Genomic DNA, 18004 nt, shown 5'->3' with positions numbered 1-18004 from the left:
TAACTTTCGCTATTTAATAAATATATTCTTTTACTTCTCAATTGAAATACAAATATATAATATAAGTAAAAGAATTTCAGAGAAGAAAGTACAGTTTGGGTAATAGCTTAGGGTTTTCTCCTTTAGAGAAATATCTATCACAACATCTCAACAACTGATTTCTCAAACACAGAGTTTATTTACATGAGAAAATCCTGGAAATGGGCTTTCAAGCATCCTGCCACGTTGCACCTGGTGCTCAGAGAGATTCCTGTGTGGATAGCACTAAGGACAACGGCACCAGGAATCAAGTATAAGAGTCTGACATTTTCTGCCTAGATAGTCCTGTGACCTACTATAGGACACTCCTGTGTTCTTACTACTGTCAGAAATAAGGAGTAGAAATACCTGGTCCCATATTATTTTGTTTTGTTTTCCTATTTTTTGCTTTCCTTATTAAGCTTACATTACCAAATGTTGTTCTTAGTGAGGTAAATGTACTGCCCTCTTCATCACCCTCTTGAGGGCCGCTTTGAACTCCTTGTTCCTAAGGGTATAGATGAAAGGATTTAACATGGGGATAACGAGAATATAGAACACAGACAGAAACTTGTTCTGTTTTGTGGAGTTTCCAGAACTAGGATGCATGTAAACACCCAGGGCTGTGCCATAGAAGAGGGTCACAACTGCCAAGTGGGAGGCACAGGTGTTGAAGGCCTTGACACTACCTTTCATGGAGGATATTTTCAGGATGGAAGCTGCAATGAAACCATAGGATAACAAAATAAAAACCAGAGAACCGCCAATAACAATACAAACTATAACAAAAAGGCTCATTTGACCAATGAAGGGATTAGAACAAGACAGGCTCATAATTTCAGTTATGTTACAAAAGAAGTGTTGGATGACATTTGGCCCACAGTAGTACAACTCAAAGCCAGTGATTGTTTCAATTAAGCTTGAAAGGAAACCACACCCAAGGGCCCCAGCAACCATCTTCCAACAGAGCCCAGGCGCCATGATAGTCGAGTACTGGAGAGGGTTGCCAATGGCTACATATCTGTCATAGGCCATGACAGCCAAGAGGCAACACTCAGTCTGACCCATCCAGGCAGACACAAGCCACTGGGTGGCGCAGGCAATGAAGGAAATCATTTTTTCATCTTTGAAGAGGTCTGAAAGCATCCTTGGGCTGATGGAAGAAGTAAAGCAGATGTCTATCAAAGACAGCGCACTGAGGAAAAAGTACATTGGCGTGTGCAGGTGGGAGTCCATCCTGATTAGGGTGAAGAGACCCAGGTTGCAGAATAATGTCACAAGGTAGATCAGCAGGAAGACTGGAAAGAGACTAAGCTGCAGCTCTTTATCTTCTGAGATTCCCAGGAGAACAAACTTGGTCACAGATGTGAGGTTTCTGTCCCCTTCCATGGACCCACTTCACACCAACTGCTGAGAAAAGATGAAAGATGACATGGTTTCATTCTCAGAGAACAGAAAAAATTCTTTTCATTGTTCTCTTTCAAGCAGCTGACTAAATATACAAACATGATTCATTGGTGCTCAGTGAATCTTGCGTCTTTGTATAATAACCAACCTTAAAGATAAGTTAAGTGGATAAATATTCTTACCCTCCTTATGGAATAAGACACAGTAGTGAGGCATCCTCAGTACTCTATCCACCAAAAAATATTAATTTCATTTGTGCCACTCAAATTTACAATTACATGGCATTTGGGATTACACCAAATTAGGGTGACACGGTCCTATCTGCACAGGTGAAGATGATTACTTTAACTAGGCAGTCCCGTGTGACCCAGTGCTTGGAGAAGACCTTGCATCATGTGAAGCCTCAGTGTGAAATGAGGAGGTCCAGTAGGTGCATATTAAAATCACCTTCAGAATTAACATTCAGTTATTCTTTAATAAGGAAGGATTTACCATTTTATAAATGCTCTTTCTTTCACAAAGTCTAGAGGACACAAGAATGATATAATAGGAACTTGGAAAGAGTGACATGCAAGTAGTGCTTAGAAATGGATGTGACTGGACCAAATTTTTAACTCTAGGAAGCCGCCCAAGATGATAGATAGTACAGATTTGAAAGAGCTTCATGCTCCCTTCCTTGAACCTACACATTTGTCTTCATTAATACAGATATTTATAACTTAAATATCTGGGAAAGTGATTCTGGCCCTTCTTGGAGTCAGTGATACCTTTGAAATTGGTTGAAAACTCTGACCCTTCTCCCGGCAAAGCCACCATCAGCCCCTGTGCATGTCTTGCTGGAGTCTCAGTGACCATGGAGTCCACTGTCACTTCCAGGGGTAAGACTCATCCTACAAAAGACAGTCACTTGATCTTATAAATGTTAGGTTGTGTAGACAATGGATATAGAAACTAGGAAAGGGAGGCAGGATCTGGAAGCCTTTTCTCCTTCACTGGAGTCAGTAGAGGAAAATGAAGACTTGCATCTCTGAGCCAAATACCAATTCTCTTGCCGCCCACAGTGAGTGTCAGCCTGATGGGATACAGCTGTCCTTGTCTCCACTGTTCTTTTGAAAGTCTCAGTTGATTCCAGCTGACATATTCTCTTAGTTCCTAGATGGAAAACCATAAAGTGGCAGAGTTAAATATCAAGTACTGGAGAAATTGTAGAACTTGGTCCAAACATCGGCCCTCACCCCAGAGTAATACCTGACATTAATCTTGTCTCTGAGGTCAGGGAATTTCGATAAGGAATTTCTATAAGGTGGGTCAGGAAGACACCACTGTGGTGGGGAGGGAAGGGAGTGAGAGGGAAGCACTGAAGAATACAAGTGACCAAGTATCACACTCCTTGCTCCCCACAGCTCCTGCTAGGAGGCTTACATGGCTGTGGAGACAGCTCACAATCCTCTTAATTCTAAATCTTGCTTCTCACCTGGACCAAGATCCCTCAGGAATACACTCTTCTTGTCCAATTGAAATAGCGTCTTTCTTTCCTGAAAAATGTTCTAGGATGGACCCGGTTGACACCAGGATGGGAGCTGTGAGCCATAAAACAGGTTATTCACTGGCACCAAGAGAGATGCTCACAAGTGGGGAGTCCTCTAACATTTATTATCAAGGGCATCAGAGTGAGGGGGAAAGACAATTAGGTGGAGGGAGCTCTCCTGGCACCTGCTCTCTGGGGTCATGTTCCAGGGAGCTTTGGTCATGGCTAATCTGCCCATTTTTCCAATTCCCTTCTGGTCCTTTCTTCCCCATAGCCGTGGCATAGTCTCATGGTTATAGACTTTGTTTTAACAAACTTGATATAATTAGAGCTGGAAATATCTCTGCATTGTCCCATGTCATATATTTATTTTCCAGGTAAGGAAACAGCGCAAGATGGCACAGTGACTTGCTAAATAACTTCATAAAAATAAATGAGATATGTGGATACTCTGCTTACCAAACACACACATTTTAATATAGTAATGCATGCATTTTTATCATTTCCCTGACCAGAGCTAATCATTATAGCAGCCCTATGAACAATATGTGTGTTATTCCCTATTCATAAAACAGGAAGTTGACGCACGAGAGAATGCTATAAAACTATTTTCAGACAGGATACCGACTGCCATGGTACCAATCACAGCCAATGGTGTCAGTCATTCGGGTTGGATTTGACTCTTTCACTTACTGGTTGTGTGACCTGAGCAGATGAGCCCTTCACATCTCAGTTTATCACCTATGAATTGAGCTGGCATCAGATACATCTTCAAGTCACCATCATAGAAAGAGTCCTACTAGGTATGTCTGTAAAGTGCTTATCAGAATGCATATTATACTGGATGCTTTCTAGTAATAAAAGTCCCCATAGAATTTCCTTCACCAGTGCACCTGATTAGGGATCCAGTTTAGTTTTAGACAAGGTCCCATTCTTGCTTTTGCTACTACAGCCAATCTTACTCCCAGGGAGAAAGTCATGGTTGGGGCAATGACTTCATTTTTTTATTTAACAGCTGCTCATAAGTTAGTTTTTTTCATTCCCCCCGAAAAGTATTATAATTTAACCTTTAACTGAACACATTCCTTTTCATAAGAATAAAATAGTTTGATTTTATAACATCTTTCATTGAGTTAATATTGGTTGACATCATTGTTTGAATTATAGGAGTGCTAGATCCCTCCTGCAGGTGTCGCTGCCACAACTCACCCACCACCAGATTCCCCATAGTCCCCACCATAGACCCTTGTGCTCCCACCCCACTGTGTTCTCTTTCCTCTCTTTCTCTCTTGCCCAACCCTGATTTGGCCACCAATCCACAATCAGATTTCAAGGAAACTGAACATATTCTTAAGATAATTATAAAGATGTTTGCTAAAGGTCAAATTTTGGATGCTCCAGCCAAGCGATGAAGGACATTTTTCACGTCAGTAAGAGCTATTGTTCTCCATAAGTCACACTTGTGACATTCATAATGATAGTAGCTACGTTGGGAGGAACGTAGCAGAATTCAATATGCTTCAATTCTCGAGGTGAATTGGGCATTGGATTTCACTTATCATCATTATATGGCTATAAACAAATTAAATCTATGCAATTCTAGAGGTAATGTATTCTATGAATATGGATGTATTACAGACACTTCATAAACAATTTTCTAAAGAAAATATTATTTGTACATTGTCTGTAATTTCTTTTAGTTGGACTATTAGTCTGTGTACTCCCCAGTCTCTCTATTCCCTGGTCTAAATGAAGGCCCTGAAATCTGAGAGAGGCTGAAGTCTCTTGGACTTGGGTTACACAACCTGAGACAACATGGCGGCCATCATTTCTGAGTCTAGCAGTTTCTAGGAAGCGTCCACGTGACATGTTCCAGACCCTCACGTGCCCAGAATTTGATGAATTTTACTTCTTTATAGCCTCAGAGAATCTCCCTAATTTATATTTTTCAGTCTCTCCTTGCCTATTCCATTCCTCCTCCCTTCTATTTTTCTCAGTTCACTTTCACAATGAGGGACAAGTTCAAGGAGTAACATGGTGAAAGGTGGTCATTTCACATTAAGTCCACACCAGTCTTTGTGTCTCTCCTCTTCTCTCTCGTCACCTCCTCTTCATTCTTGCTTACACACAACCGTATTCGCACACTTTCCTGTTCTGTTGGTAAATTAAAATTGTAAAGGATTTCATTAAAAATAATTTTCACATAATTTTAATCATAAATCATTGTTATTTAGTTATAATAAATGATTATTAATTAAATATAAAGAAATATAGAAAATCAATGAAATGAACAGTCTACGTGGTCTATTCAGTTACTGGAATTTCTCTGCATCTGGTAACTACCAGGACCTCTGTTCTCAAAACATAAGATTTATCACATGGTTCTACTATGACAACAGGCTTTTTAATCTGGCTTCATGGTCTACACCACCACAACAATCACATCTCTTGGATCGACAACTAACATGATGGCATCATCCATCAAAGATGGGGTTTTCATTTCATCTTGCTACCTATTACAAGATTGACAAAATCACTTACATATCTGATCCTATGTTCCTTACAGATGTTAAAAAAATCCACTCCAAATATCATCAGGACTTAGATAAATGTGTCAGTTACCCTTTATCAGGATACTGAGAAACTCCATAGTCTTTGTTCCTCATTATAGATAAGGGTTCACATAGGGTGAAAAATAACAAAGAATACAGTCAGAACCTTTGTCTGTTTCTTGGAGTGAGGGCACAAGGATGCCCATGCATAGAGAGGGCTGTGCCACCCAAGAGAATCAAAACAACCAGGTGGGAGGCACAGGTAGTGAAGGCATTGGCACTACTTCTGGTGCAGGGTGTTTTCAGCATGGAAACTTCAGTGGAACCAGAGGAAAAAAGATGGAAAACAAAGACCCAACCACATCAAAAAACAGATGTAAAGTAGAATAATCATTGTGCCGTGGAGGTATTGAAGGAAGACAGGTTCATAATCTAGGATAAATCACAGATGAAATGCTGCGTGGTGTTTGGCCCGAATAGTAGAGATGAAAACAAGTGACTACTTGAACTAAGCTACTAATAAAATCAATGAGAACTGCACATAAATCCAAAGGATGAGACAGTTTTCTTTTATTTATGGTTTATTTGTGAGTTGTTTTTGTCCAGTGACTTTTGACATTAGGATAACTTAACATTCACTACCAAGAGTAAATTGAAAGACAGGAGCTTTAATGAAGTAGAGTCCACAGAATGGAAGGTGGAGAAAAAAATGGTCAGAAGGAAAAGTCAAGGATCCATGTGTGTAGTAGATTTCAGACCGAGGTAACATCTCCACATGTGGTCACTTGTATGAACTTGAGTTCCTTCCACTCCCCTGAGGACTGCCTCCTTGTTCAATGAACTGCAGAGGTGGGAGTAATGGCTTTTTAATCACTATTATGAGTAGATATTCCAAAATGCTTATTTTGTCTCTTTTTAGCAGGTAACCAGGATTTCTCTTTACATACATGAAATTGCACGGATCTTTGGGGACTCGGACTCCGTTCTGTATCTGTAGACACAACATGGCGTCCACCATTTTTGAGTCTGAGTCTCTAGGAAACATCCACAGAACATGGGCCGGGTGCACCTGTGCACAGAAAATGATGCCTCTGGCCTCCTTCTTGCCTCTGAATGTTTCCCCAATGTTTATTTTCAAATGTTCTCTTCCTTTCCTCCATCTCTTTTTCACAATTGTATTTAAAAGGTGACTTGAGAATAAGGTAGAGGAAACAGGTTTGGGGGGAATAAAAAAAGACCCATTTTAACCATCTCCTCTTGATTCTCCTCTTCCTTCTAATGCTCCTCCTTCTATTCCTGCTTCCTCTTTTTCCTCTTTCTGCTTCCTACTGTTTTCTTCTTCTCCTTCTCCCTCTAAGTCTCTTGCATCCTCCCTCACTTTCCAGGATTCACTTTATAATTTGTTCAATTTCCCAATTTTTAAATGTCAGTATGGAACTTAAAAATCTTTCACTTCTTACTTGAAAAATACATGCAAATAAGTTAAAAAATTCAAGGGAGAAAGAATAGTTTGTGTGTCTTCCGGTTCTTCCAATTTCTCTACATACAATATCTATCACAACTTCGGTTCTCAACGCAGGGTTTATCTACATGGTTCTAATCGTGGAAACAGGCTTTCAAGCTGCCTGTCATGTTGGAGCTGCTGCTGAGAAAGATCCCTGCATAGTGACCACTAGACATAAGAGCACAAGGAAACAGAAGCCAGATTCCATACCTCTGCTGGACAATTTTATGACCCACAAAAGGACACTTACAGATTCTCAACTCTGTCTTTTGCTAGGAATGGAAATAACTGGCCCCATATTATTTTTGTTTTGCTTTCCTATTTTTTTTTTCATTTTCTGTTCATGTAACATACCAAATACTACTCTTAATGAGATAAATGTGTTGTCCTCTTAAGCACTCTCTTGAGTGCATCTTTGATCTCCTTGTTCCTAAGACTATATATGAAAGGATTTAACATGGGGATAATGATAACATAGAACACAGACAGAAACTTGTTCTTTTTTGTGGAGTGGCCGGCACTAGGATGCATGTACACAGCCAGGATTGTGCCATAGAAGAGAGTCACAACCACCAGGTGGGAGGCACAGGTGTTGAAGGCCTTGGTGCTACCTTTGACAGAGGATATTTTCAAGATGGAAGCCGCAATGAAAGCATAAGATAACAAAATTATAACCAGAGAACCTAAAACAACAAAAGTCATTATCAGAAAAAGACTCATTTGACTGATGAAGGGATTAGAACAAGAAAGGCTCGTAATTTCAGTTAAGTTACAGAAGAAATTTTGGATGACATTTGGTCCACAGTAGTACATCTCAAAGCAAGTGACTACTTCAATTACGGTTGAAATAAAACCACACCCAAGGACACCAGCAACCAGTTTCCAACAAAGCCCAGGTGCCATGATGGTCGAGTACTGGAGAGGTTTGCCAATGGCCACGTATCTGTCATAAGCCATGGCAGCCAAAAGGCAACACTCAGTCTGACCCATCCAGGAAGCTACAAAACACTGGGTGGCACAAGCAACGAAAGAAATCATTTTTTCATCTTTGAAGAGGTCTGCAAGCATCCTTGGGCTGATGGAAGAAGTGTAGCAGATGTCTATAAATGAAAGGACACCGAGGAAAAAGTACATTGGTGTATGCAGGTGGGAGTCCATCCTGATTAGGGTGATGAGACCCAGGTTCCAGAATAATGTCACAAGGTAGATCAGCAGGAAGACTGGAAAGAGACTAAGCTGCAGCTCTTTATCTTCTGAGATTCCCAGGAGCACAAACATGGTCACAGATGTGAGGTTTCTGTCACCTCCCATGGACCTGCTTGGAACCATCTGCTGAGAAAAGATAAAAGATGAAATGGTTCATTGGCCAAAAATAAACAAAAAAACTCTCTTCATTTTTCTTTCATGCAGCTGACTAAATATACAAACATGATTCATTTATATTGAGTGAATCGTGCCTCTTTGCATAACCTCAATCTTAAATGAAAAATTTCCCTGCATAAATACTCTCACTCTCCCTATGGACAAGGACAGTGGTGAGGCATCATCAATGCTTTATCCACTTAAATATCTTGATTTCCTTCATCCCTTTCAAATTTACAATTACATGGCAATGGGAAGTAAACCCATTAGGGTGATGCTGTCCCATCTGCACAGGTGAAGAAGGTCACTTTAACTAGGCAGCCCCATGTGACCCAGTGCTTGGAGAAGACCCTGCATCATGCGAAGCCGCAGTGTAAAATGAGGGTGTTCAGTAGGTGCTCAGTAAAATCTCTGTCAGAATTAACATTCAGTTAATCTATAACAAGGAAGGGCAGACTTTTTTTATATACCCTCTGTATTCACAAGGTCTTGAAAGATACAGGAATAATATAACATAACAGTCATGGTGGGGCCACAAGCCAACTAGTGACTGGAAATGGATGTGACTAAACCAAATTCATAATTCTAGGACACCTCCCAGGATGTTATTAATACAGAGTTGATAGTGTCTTTTGCTCCTTTCCTTGAGCCTGCAGATTTTTCTTTCTCAATTCAGAGATACTTAAAACTTTAATTGCCTGGAAAGGATTTTTGCTCTTCATTGAGTTACTGACTTTTGAAAATGTGCTGAAAATTCAGACCCCTTGCTGGGTCTGAATAAATCTACCTTCTCTCCAAGGACACTTCAACTCTAGAATTCTGAATTTTTGAGACATTGGTTTTAGTTTTTGAACTCTTTGTCTTTCAGAATAAATTTCTTTTAAAAATATTAATTTATTTCATGGAGATCACATTAGCAATCCTAAATCTGAAAATAAAAGTTCATCAAATGATAGAAATATCATCTATATGAAAAAATATAATGACTGTGACTTTTTTTTTTATAGAGGCATGTTTTATTTATTTATTTAGGTTTTTTGTTTTGTTTTGTTTTGTTTATACATGCACTGGGTACAGTCAGAAGCTCCAGAGGGTGAGAGAATTCACCAGAGCCAGAGCGGGGAGCAGAGCAGGCAGAAGGACCGAAGTACACTGCTGAGGGGAGCAGCGGGTGGCAGGAGAGGTCTGCGGCCATGTGGGACCCTCCTCTGGTGGCCGGGGAGCAGCCGGGGATCGAACCTGCACAGCAGAGGCCGCGGGCAGCTTCGCAACCCAGCGCTCAACCGCTGCGCCACCGGGGAGGCCCCGACTGTGATTTTTGACAGTCAAGATAATAGACTTAACAGGAAAGATATTTAGCAAAGTGATGGATGGAAGAAATTAAGGCAAATGATTTCCAAAATTGACTATAGCCAAAAAAAAAGAAGGAAGTTCTGCATCAAGAGGAACATTCTAACAAGAATTGGGGATAAACTGGCCCAGAAGATCCTGAATTTGAGAGCGTCAAACCCAACGAACCATACTATGGACACGTAATTAGGTATTAAAAAATGGACAGGCGGGGGCCTCCCGGGTGGTGCAGCGGTTGAGCGCTGGGCTGTGAAGCTGCCCGCAGCCTCTGCAGAACCTGTTGATCCCCGGCTGGTCCCCGGACACCGGAGGAGTGTCCCACATGGCGCACAGACCTCTCCTGCCGCCCACTGCTCCCCTCAGCAGTGTACTTCGGTCCTTCTGCCTGCTCTGCTCACCGCTCTGGCTCTGGTGAATTCTCTCACCCTCCCGAGCTTCTGACTGTACCCAGTGCTTGTATAAATAAATAAATAAATCTTAATTTATTGAATTAAAAAAAAAATTTTAATGGACACGTGAATGCATGTAAATATCTATTATATATTTATCTATATTTAGTGGAGTATCAGTTCAATATGGTAAAACAAAAATCCTGCCTTTGTGACAACATTAAGAGCCCTTCAGGGCATTATGCTAAGTGAGGGAACTCAAATAGAGAAAGGCAAATGCCATGTGATCTGATTTATGTGAAATCTGAAAAATAACTGAAGTTATAAAAACAGAGAGAATGAAGAGCTTCTGCACAGCAAAAGAGACAATAACAAAAACAAAGAGAAACCCCACCAACTGGGAGAACATTTTTGCACCCAACACTAATGATAAAGGACTGATCACAAAAATCTGCAAAGAGCTGATGAGACTCAACAACAACAAAGAAAATAATCCAGTCAAAAAATGGGCAGAAGAGCTAAAAAGAAACTTCTCTGAAGAGGAAATGCAAATGGCCAACAGGCATATGAAAAAATGTTCAACATCACTTGTCATCAGGGAAATGCAAATCAAAACTACCATGAGATACCATCTTACACCAGTGAGAATGGCACATATTAAAAAAACTAGCAACAACAAATGTTGGCGAGGGTGTGGAGAAAAAGGAACTCTCCTGCACTGTTGGTGGGAGTGCAAACTGGTCCAACCACTATGGAGAGCTGTGTGGAGATTTCTGGACCTACTAAACATAGAGCTTCCATATGATCCAGCAATTCCACTCCTAGGTATTTACCCAAAGGACACAGAAACATCAATTCCAAAGAGCACCTGCACCCCTATGTTTATAGCAGCACTGTTTACAATAGCTAAGCTTTGGAAACAACCCAAATGCCCAAAAATAGATGACTGGATCAAGAAGATGTGGTACATATATACCATGGAATATTACTCAGCATTCAAAAAAGATAAACACATGCAATTTGCAGCAACATGGATGGCGCTGGAAGGGATCATGCTCAGCGAAATAAGCCAAAAAGAAAAAGAAAAATACCGGATGGTCTCACTCATAGCAGGAATCTAGAAAACTTAAATAAGGGACCAGGAAAATGAATATAAGAAAGTGAAAATCAAAATCAACAAAAAACTATGAACCAGAGACACTTTTTGGGGGGTGGGGGGCGGGAGGGGAAGGATTGGGGTCAGAATGAGGGGTTTGCAATTGTATGGGGGAATATAAAAATAAAATTTATTATTTAAAAAAAAAACAAAACAGAGAGAATGTTGCAGGCTCCAGAGGCAGGAAGTGGGTATGGGAGAAACAGGTGACAGTGGTCAAAAGGTACACTATTCTAGTTATAACACAAATAACATGTGGGATATCACCAAAAACAAACGAGGCTGACTTACCAATACTAAAAAGTTGAAAGTTGCTAAGAGAAAAGACCTTAGATCCTCATAACCAGGTGAGAATTTTGTAAATACATGAGGTAATAGATGTTATAACTTTATATGGTAGTCATTTTACACACATTTACACACACATTTCAAAATACTGTGTTATATGCCTTACATCTAACAATGCTAATGGTAAGCTATATCTCAATAAAGTTGGGGAAATTTTAGTTTGGATACCTTCTCACACCTATAACTGTTCCCATGGCTTAAACTCACTAAATATGTATGATTTACTCATACAGAAAGACCTCCAAGCTATACCTATGTAAGAAAATTTATGCATACATTCCAGTACACAATAACTGTTAAACAAGTGTTGGCTATGACTATTACCATCACTGATTGCCCCCAGATGACTATGAACAACAATGGTACCCAGAGCTAGTGATTACAGAGATGCTAGACTTTACTGGCAATTTGGGAGAAATTGTCACACATCATCATCTGGGCAGACCTTGAGACAACATTTTCTCTTGGCAGATGCAGCGTCAGACCTCACATAGAAGCAAGTCAAACCATAAAGATAAAAGCCACATAAATTATCATCTATTCGGTTTGCCTCAGTCAGGTTCTCCACCTGCATTTATTGCGGCTGCTTCTCACTTGTGCCAGACTCCTAACAGGCTGCTGTATCCTTCAGAGCCTTTTAAACTAAATGTAAATGTAACAACTTATTTGTTATTTATTTGTCCTGGATTTATTTTCAAGGGAAATGTGTACCATATAATGTCAAATTTTTGATCAATCAATGACACTAATATTTTTTGCTGATTATATTTACTGGTAGCAAGTGCAGTCATAACTAAAAGTATTCTGCATGACCCGTCACTACCAAATAAGAGTATGGGTTGTGAGTTGTTTCACTTATCATGAGAAATTTTACCTTGTTAAAATTTGGAAAGCTAGATGAAAAAAATATGAATATACTCACTCTTATGATGAATTTTTGAATGTGTTTCATTTCCCAAGAAATTGTAGAGAAGGAATGTAGACTATATAAATATTCACTGGCGATTTCACTGTGAGGACCTAGCCATCAAACCCTACCCACTTTTACATTCTTAGGATGCAGTGAGTTTAGTTGTTTGCACAGACAAAAAATCAATTTATAAAAAGTCAAGATGTGTGGAATGAAAAATACCGATGTGATAAGAGAAAATTAGATAAGATGGTAAACCCAATACTGCCAATATTTACAGTGGGGCCCCTCAGGAATCAGTGTACACCCTTGCTATTGTCTTCAAATCCTAAGGACCTCCAAAGATAAGAATAGAGTTAGAGTTTAAGAATTCAAAACCCAATGGCAATGCACATGAGCTTTGGAATATCTTTTATGTAGGGACAAGTTTGGTTCTTGCTACACAGAACTGAAGCCATGTATTTAAAGGGAAATCAAGTCAATATCATTATTTTAAAAAAAGATTCCTTAAGGGGATAACAAATGCAAAAGTTCCTTGGGATGGATAAGTCTGGAAAGTATAGACAATGCAGCTTGGAACATAGGATTTCACTGAAATTCAGTACATCACTGTTTTTGGTTCAGCACTCAATTATTAAAGTTTGCAGCATTTCCATATTTACAGAAACCATCTCATTAGATTCTAGATGACATATTATTCCCAGTCATACATAGAAACCAGAATGTGGCAGAGCACAATATCGTGTCCTTTAGAATTGCAGAACTACATCTCAACAACAGCCCTCTCCCAAGAGTAATAATTGCCATTAATCTTGTCTCTCAGTTCAGGGAATTTCAGTAATGGGGAACAGTTCCATGAGAAGACACCACTGTGGAGGGGATGGAAGGGAGGGAGAGGGCAGTGCTGAAGATTAACAGTGACCAAGTGTCACACTCCTTGCTCCCCACAGCTCCTGCTAGGAGGCTTACACAGCCATGGAGACAGCACAAAATCCTCTCTTATTTCTAAATCTTGCTTCTCACCTTGACAAGATCCCTCAGGAATACGCACTTCTTGCCAAACTGAAATGGTGTCTTTCTTCCCTGAATAATGTTCCGGGATCGACCTGGTTGACTCCAGAATGGGAGCTGTGCGCCATGAAACAGATTGTTCACTGACAGCAAGAGAGATGCCCACAAGTGGGGAGTCCTCTAACATTTATTATCAAGGGCAGCAGAGTGAGGGGGAAAGACAATTAGATGGAGGGAGCCTCAAGGCACCTGCTCCCTGGGGTCATGTTGCCATGGCGCTTTGGTTACAACTAATCTGCCCCAGTTCCCTCCTGGTCCTTTTTTCCCTGTAGCCCTGGCATAGTCTTATGGTTATAGGTTTGTGGTTTTTGTTTTTTTTTTTTAAACACATTTGGAGTCATTAAAAATTGAAAGGTCTTGGAATAGTTCCATACATACATTTAATATCGAGATAGTTAGTTGAACCAGAGGAACTACAGATTTTGCCCAAGATGACACAGCACTTGATAAATAATAACAATAAATTTACTATGTGGATGCTTCTTTGCTGAACAAGCTTTTACAATTTAAATATACCAATATATACATTTTATCATTTCTCTGACTAGAATTTATTATAATAACAGCCCTGAGAATAATAACTTGAGGCAAGAAAGAATGCCATAAAACTACTTTAAGAAAGATCACCAATTCTCAAGGTAACAATCACGGGCAATGGTGTCCGTCAACTGAGGCTGGATATGGCTCATCCTTTATGGTTGTGTGACCTGAGCAAATCAGTCTCTCAAGTCTTTGTTTATCACCTATGAAAGGGCTGCAGTCACAGTTACTTCTTAGAGTCACACTTCATGAAGAGACTCCAATTAGTAATGTCTGAATAGTACTATTCAGAGTGTGTATTACACAGGATGCCTTTCATTAATAGAAGCTGTCATTCATGCATTCTGACACAGTTTGTTCCAAAAGTGCTGCATTACTAATTCTTCATTAAAACATTTACTGTGATCATTGGCACAAATCATTATTTCTTGGTTGTTTTCGAAATGGAGCTCATCTACCTGCTGTGACTAGTTTTCCACATGTTTTGCATGTTCTACTTCAGCCAATCTTACTCCTGGGGAGAAAGTCATGGATGGTGCAATAATTGCATTATTTGATATAAAACCTGCTTATATGTTAGTTTGTATAGCCCCCCCCAAAAGAACTATAACTTGACCTTTAATGGACATATTCTTTATATAAGAATAAGACCGTTCTATTTTATAACATATTTCATTGTGTTAATATTGGTTGACATCATTGTTTAACTTAAGAGAGCATTGAATCCCCCTCTTCAGGTGTTGCTGCCACAGCTCACTCACCTCCAGAGACCCATAGTCCACAACAAAGACTTTTATGTTCCCTCCCCATTCTGTACTTTTCTCTCTCCTTCTCCCTTTCCCAACACGTCTCATTCCCCCCCTCCCAGATGAGCTTTCAAGGTAACTGGATATTTTTTAATTAAATATAAAGACCCTGCCCTGCCCTGTGTGTATATTGGTGCAGGTAGAGGGAGAGCCAAGCAGCCAACACAAAGAGTGGCAACCAAGGTGAGAGTGCCCATCAACACACGTACAACATCAGAGTCCACGCAAAACCCAGAGTGGCAGCACTGACCCCACCCAGCAATGCGAGTGTTGGTGCACAGGGAAAGGGAGTGCCCAGCAGCCACACAGACAGCTGTGTCCATGGAGAAGAGGGGGAGAGTGCCCAGCAGCCCATTCACTGCATCACAGTCCTTGCCTAGCATGATTGAGCCAGACACAGCCCAGCCCTCAGTCCCTACATCCCAGTGGAACACCCCAATGTCATGGCCAGTGGCATGGTGGCCCTGCACATAGAACAGAAACAAAAGCAAACACCGGAGAGAAAGAAAAATACAAGTAGTCAAGCACACCCTTTGGGCAACAACACACCACAAAAAGAAACTCAGCCCCAGAAATCAACAACATGGAAGAATTTCTCTGTGTGACAGTTGAAAAATTCAGAATCGCCATAATTTAAAAACTTAAAGAAAAGGAAAAGCACAATATGAGAAATACAATCAGTGAGCTGAAGGATAGAACTGAATCGTTAAATTAGAAAATAAGGGAAATGCAGAATGTTAAAAGATTAATCATGGAGCTAAGGAATTCTGGGTCTGGGAAAAGCAATGAAAACAGAATGGATGAAATGAAGGAAGAATCCATATTCTCGAAGATACAGATAGAAAAGAACCAAAAAAGAAGAAAGAGAGGAACAAAGGAAAAAGAATGAAGAAACATTTCTAGAACTATCCAGCACCATGAGGAAAGAAAATATAATGGTCTTAGGAATGATAGAAGGTGAAGAGAAAGACAGAGGGACTGAGAAACTATTCAAGGAAATAATCAAAGAGAAAGTCCCAACATGAGTAGGAAATAAACATAGACATACAGTAAGCTAGAAGAACACCAGACGACCATAATGAAAAGAGATCTACAGCACAACACATAATAGTGAAGATCCAAAAGTATAAGACAAAGAAAATGAATGAAGCTGACAGGGGAAAGAATCAGATAACCTATAAAGGAAGGCCAAAGGCTGACATCAGACTTCTGTGAAGAAACACTATGGGCAAGAAGAGAAAGGAACAACATATTAAAAAACTCCCAGACAAAAAATGCCAGACAAGAATACTTTATTGTGCAAAACTCTCCTTCCTCTATAAGAAGAAAATAAGGTCCATCTAAGACAAACAAAATCTTCAGAAATTCACTACTATTAAACCTTCACTCCAAGAAATATTACAAGAAGCCTTAAAATCTAAGCATACAGAGGAATGAACTGGGGGGAACTGAACAAGTTAATGAATGGAATAGATTTCAGACCACAGTGACATCTCCATGTGTAGTCATGTCTATGAACGTGAGTTCCCTCTGCTTCCCTGAGGATTGCCTCCTTGTGCAGTGAAGCTGCAGAGGTGGGAGTAAGGGATTTTTACTCACTATTATGTCCCAATACAGCAGACATGCTAAAGCTGCAAAATTTATCTCTTTTTAGCAAGTTACCAGGATTTCTTTAACATAAATGAAATGGAAAAATAGAATTGAATAATTGCATAAGTTAACATGACTAAGTATTACCATATACCAGGCTCTGGGCTGGGTTTCTTCATACCTAGTTCTTAGTTGTTTTGTCATTTTTGAGGAAGATCCAGTCATCTTCTCATTGTAGAGATGAGGACAATATTGGGTCGTTGGAAAAGTCATGATACATTTTTGCATGAAAAACAGAAAAAATACGTCATTAGTTCTCTGACAACCCTTTGTGTATAACTGGCTTGTTTAAGGGTACCTATCAACAAAGTGTGCTAGAAACAAGTTTACTAAGACAGATTGCACAATTAAAAACCAGAATTTTTTTCATATAAAATTTTTTACTTTTATATTCTCCATACAATTGTGACCCCCTTATTTTGACCCCAATCCCTCCCCTCCAAAACCAGAATGTTTTAACCAGGTTTTGCTTTAGTCTCTATAATCCCAGCAGCCAATGCTTCAAAGTGATCAATTACAAAGCTGTGGTGGTTAGGGACTCCCTATGGTGATGGTTCACGGTTGAACTGGTGGTGGGAATATTACATATAATATACCCAAGAGGCGAAAGTATATAAACATATATTGTACAAAATTAAAAAAGGATGTAAAATATATATAAATAAATATTTTTAAACTTTTTACTGTAAACAATTGTTCTATTCAATATTCATTATTTAAAATGCTTATTATCAAACCAATATTAAACTGATATTAAATATAATAATAAAAATAAAATGAGACTTTTAAAAGAATTCTAGAAGGTGCCAATAAAATAAAAAATGAGGGTCCTCCCGAGTGACGCAGCAGTTGAGCACTGGGTTGTGAGGCTGCCCGCAGCCTCTGCAGTGCCAGTTCGATCCCCGGTCACCAGGTGAGGGCCCCACACAGCACACAGACCTCTCCTGCAGCCCGCTGCTCCCCTCAGCAGTGTACTTTGTCAGTCTACATACTCTGCTCCCTGCTCTGGCTCTGGTGAATTATCCCATCCTCCTGTGTTTCTGACTGTACCCAATGCTTGTATAAATAAATAAATAAATCTTTATAAAATAATTAATTAATTAATACCCAAAAAAAGATGTTGAAGGATGGATTGATGGTCCTGGAAAGAATATAGTGGACCTCAACATGCTGAGAAGTCTACCTGAGACAGAGAGATTAATTCTCACTCCATGAGTAAACTAAAGAAATCATATTTATGCATGGATTGACATGAAGTCTAAATGTTACACACATAATATTGTAAAAAGTATGACACTTAGTACATGAACTGTTGTCTGCAAAATAAAACAATCATTTAGTCAAATTTCTATAAATTCACTGCTTCGAGATTTTGTTTCTGTGGCACCCCAAGGGCTGCTGAATCTTCTGCTT

General features: G+C 39.7%; 2 protein-coding genes across 2 annotated transcripts; both read right to left on the bottom strand.

Moving 5' to 3' along the window:
* Positions 1 to 462: 462 nt before the first annotated feature.
* LOC129146543 (olfactory receptor 5A1-like) lies at positions 463 to 1407 on the bottom strand. The gene has a single exon (XM_054699178.1). It carries the CDS (start codon positions 1405 to 1407, stop codon positions 463 to 465), a length of 945 nt encoding a protein of 314 aa, XP_054555153.1.
* Positions 1408 to 7375: 5968 nt separating this feature from the next.
* On the bottom strand, positions 7376 to 8338 carry LOC129146542 (olfactory receptor 5A1-like). The gene has a single exon (XM_054699177.1). It carries the CDS (start codon positions 8336 to 8338, stop codon positions 7376 to 7378), a length of 963 nt encoding a protein of 320 aa, XP_054555152.1.
* Positions 8339 to 18004: the final 9666 nt, after the last annotated feature.

Source organism: Talpa occidentalis, unplaced genomic scaffold (assembly GCF_014898055.3).
Source record: "Talpa occidentalis isolate TD23 unplaced genomic scaffold, MPIMG_talOcc4v2.1 talOcc4.3, whole genome shotgun sequence".
In the NCBI taxonomy this organism is placed as follows: domain Eukaryota; kingdom Metazoa; phylum Chordata; class Mammalia; order Eulipotyphla; family Talpidae; genus Talpa; species Talpa occidentalis.
Note: the sequence above shows the minus strand (reverse complement) of the source record. Positions and strands in the feature narration are given on the sequence as shown.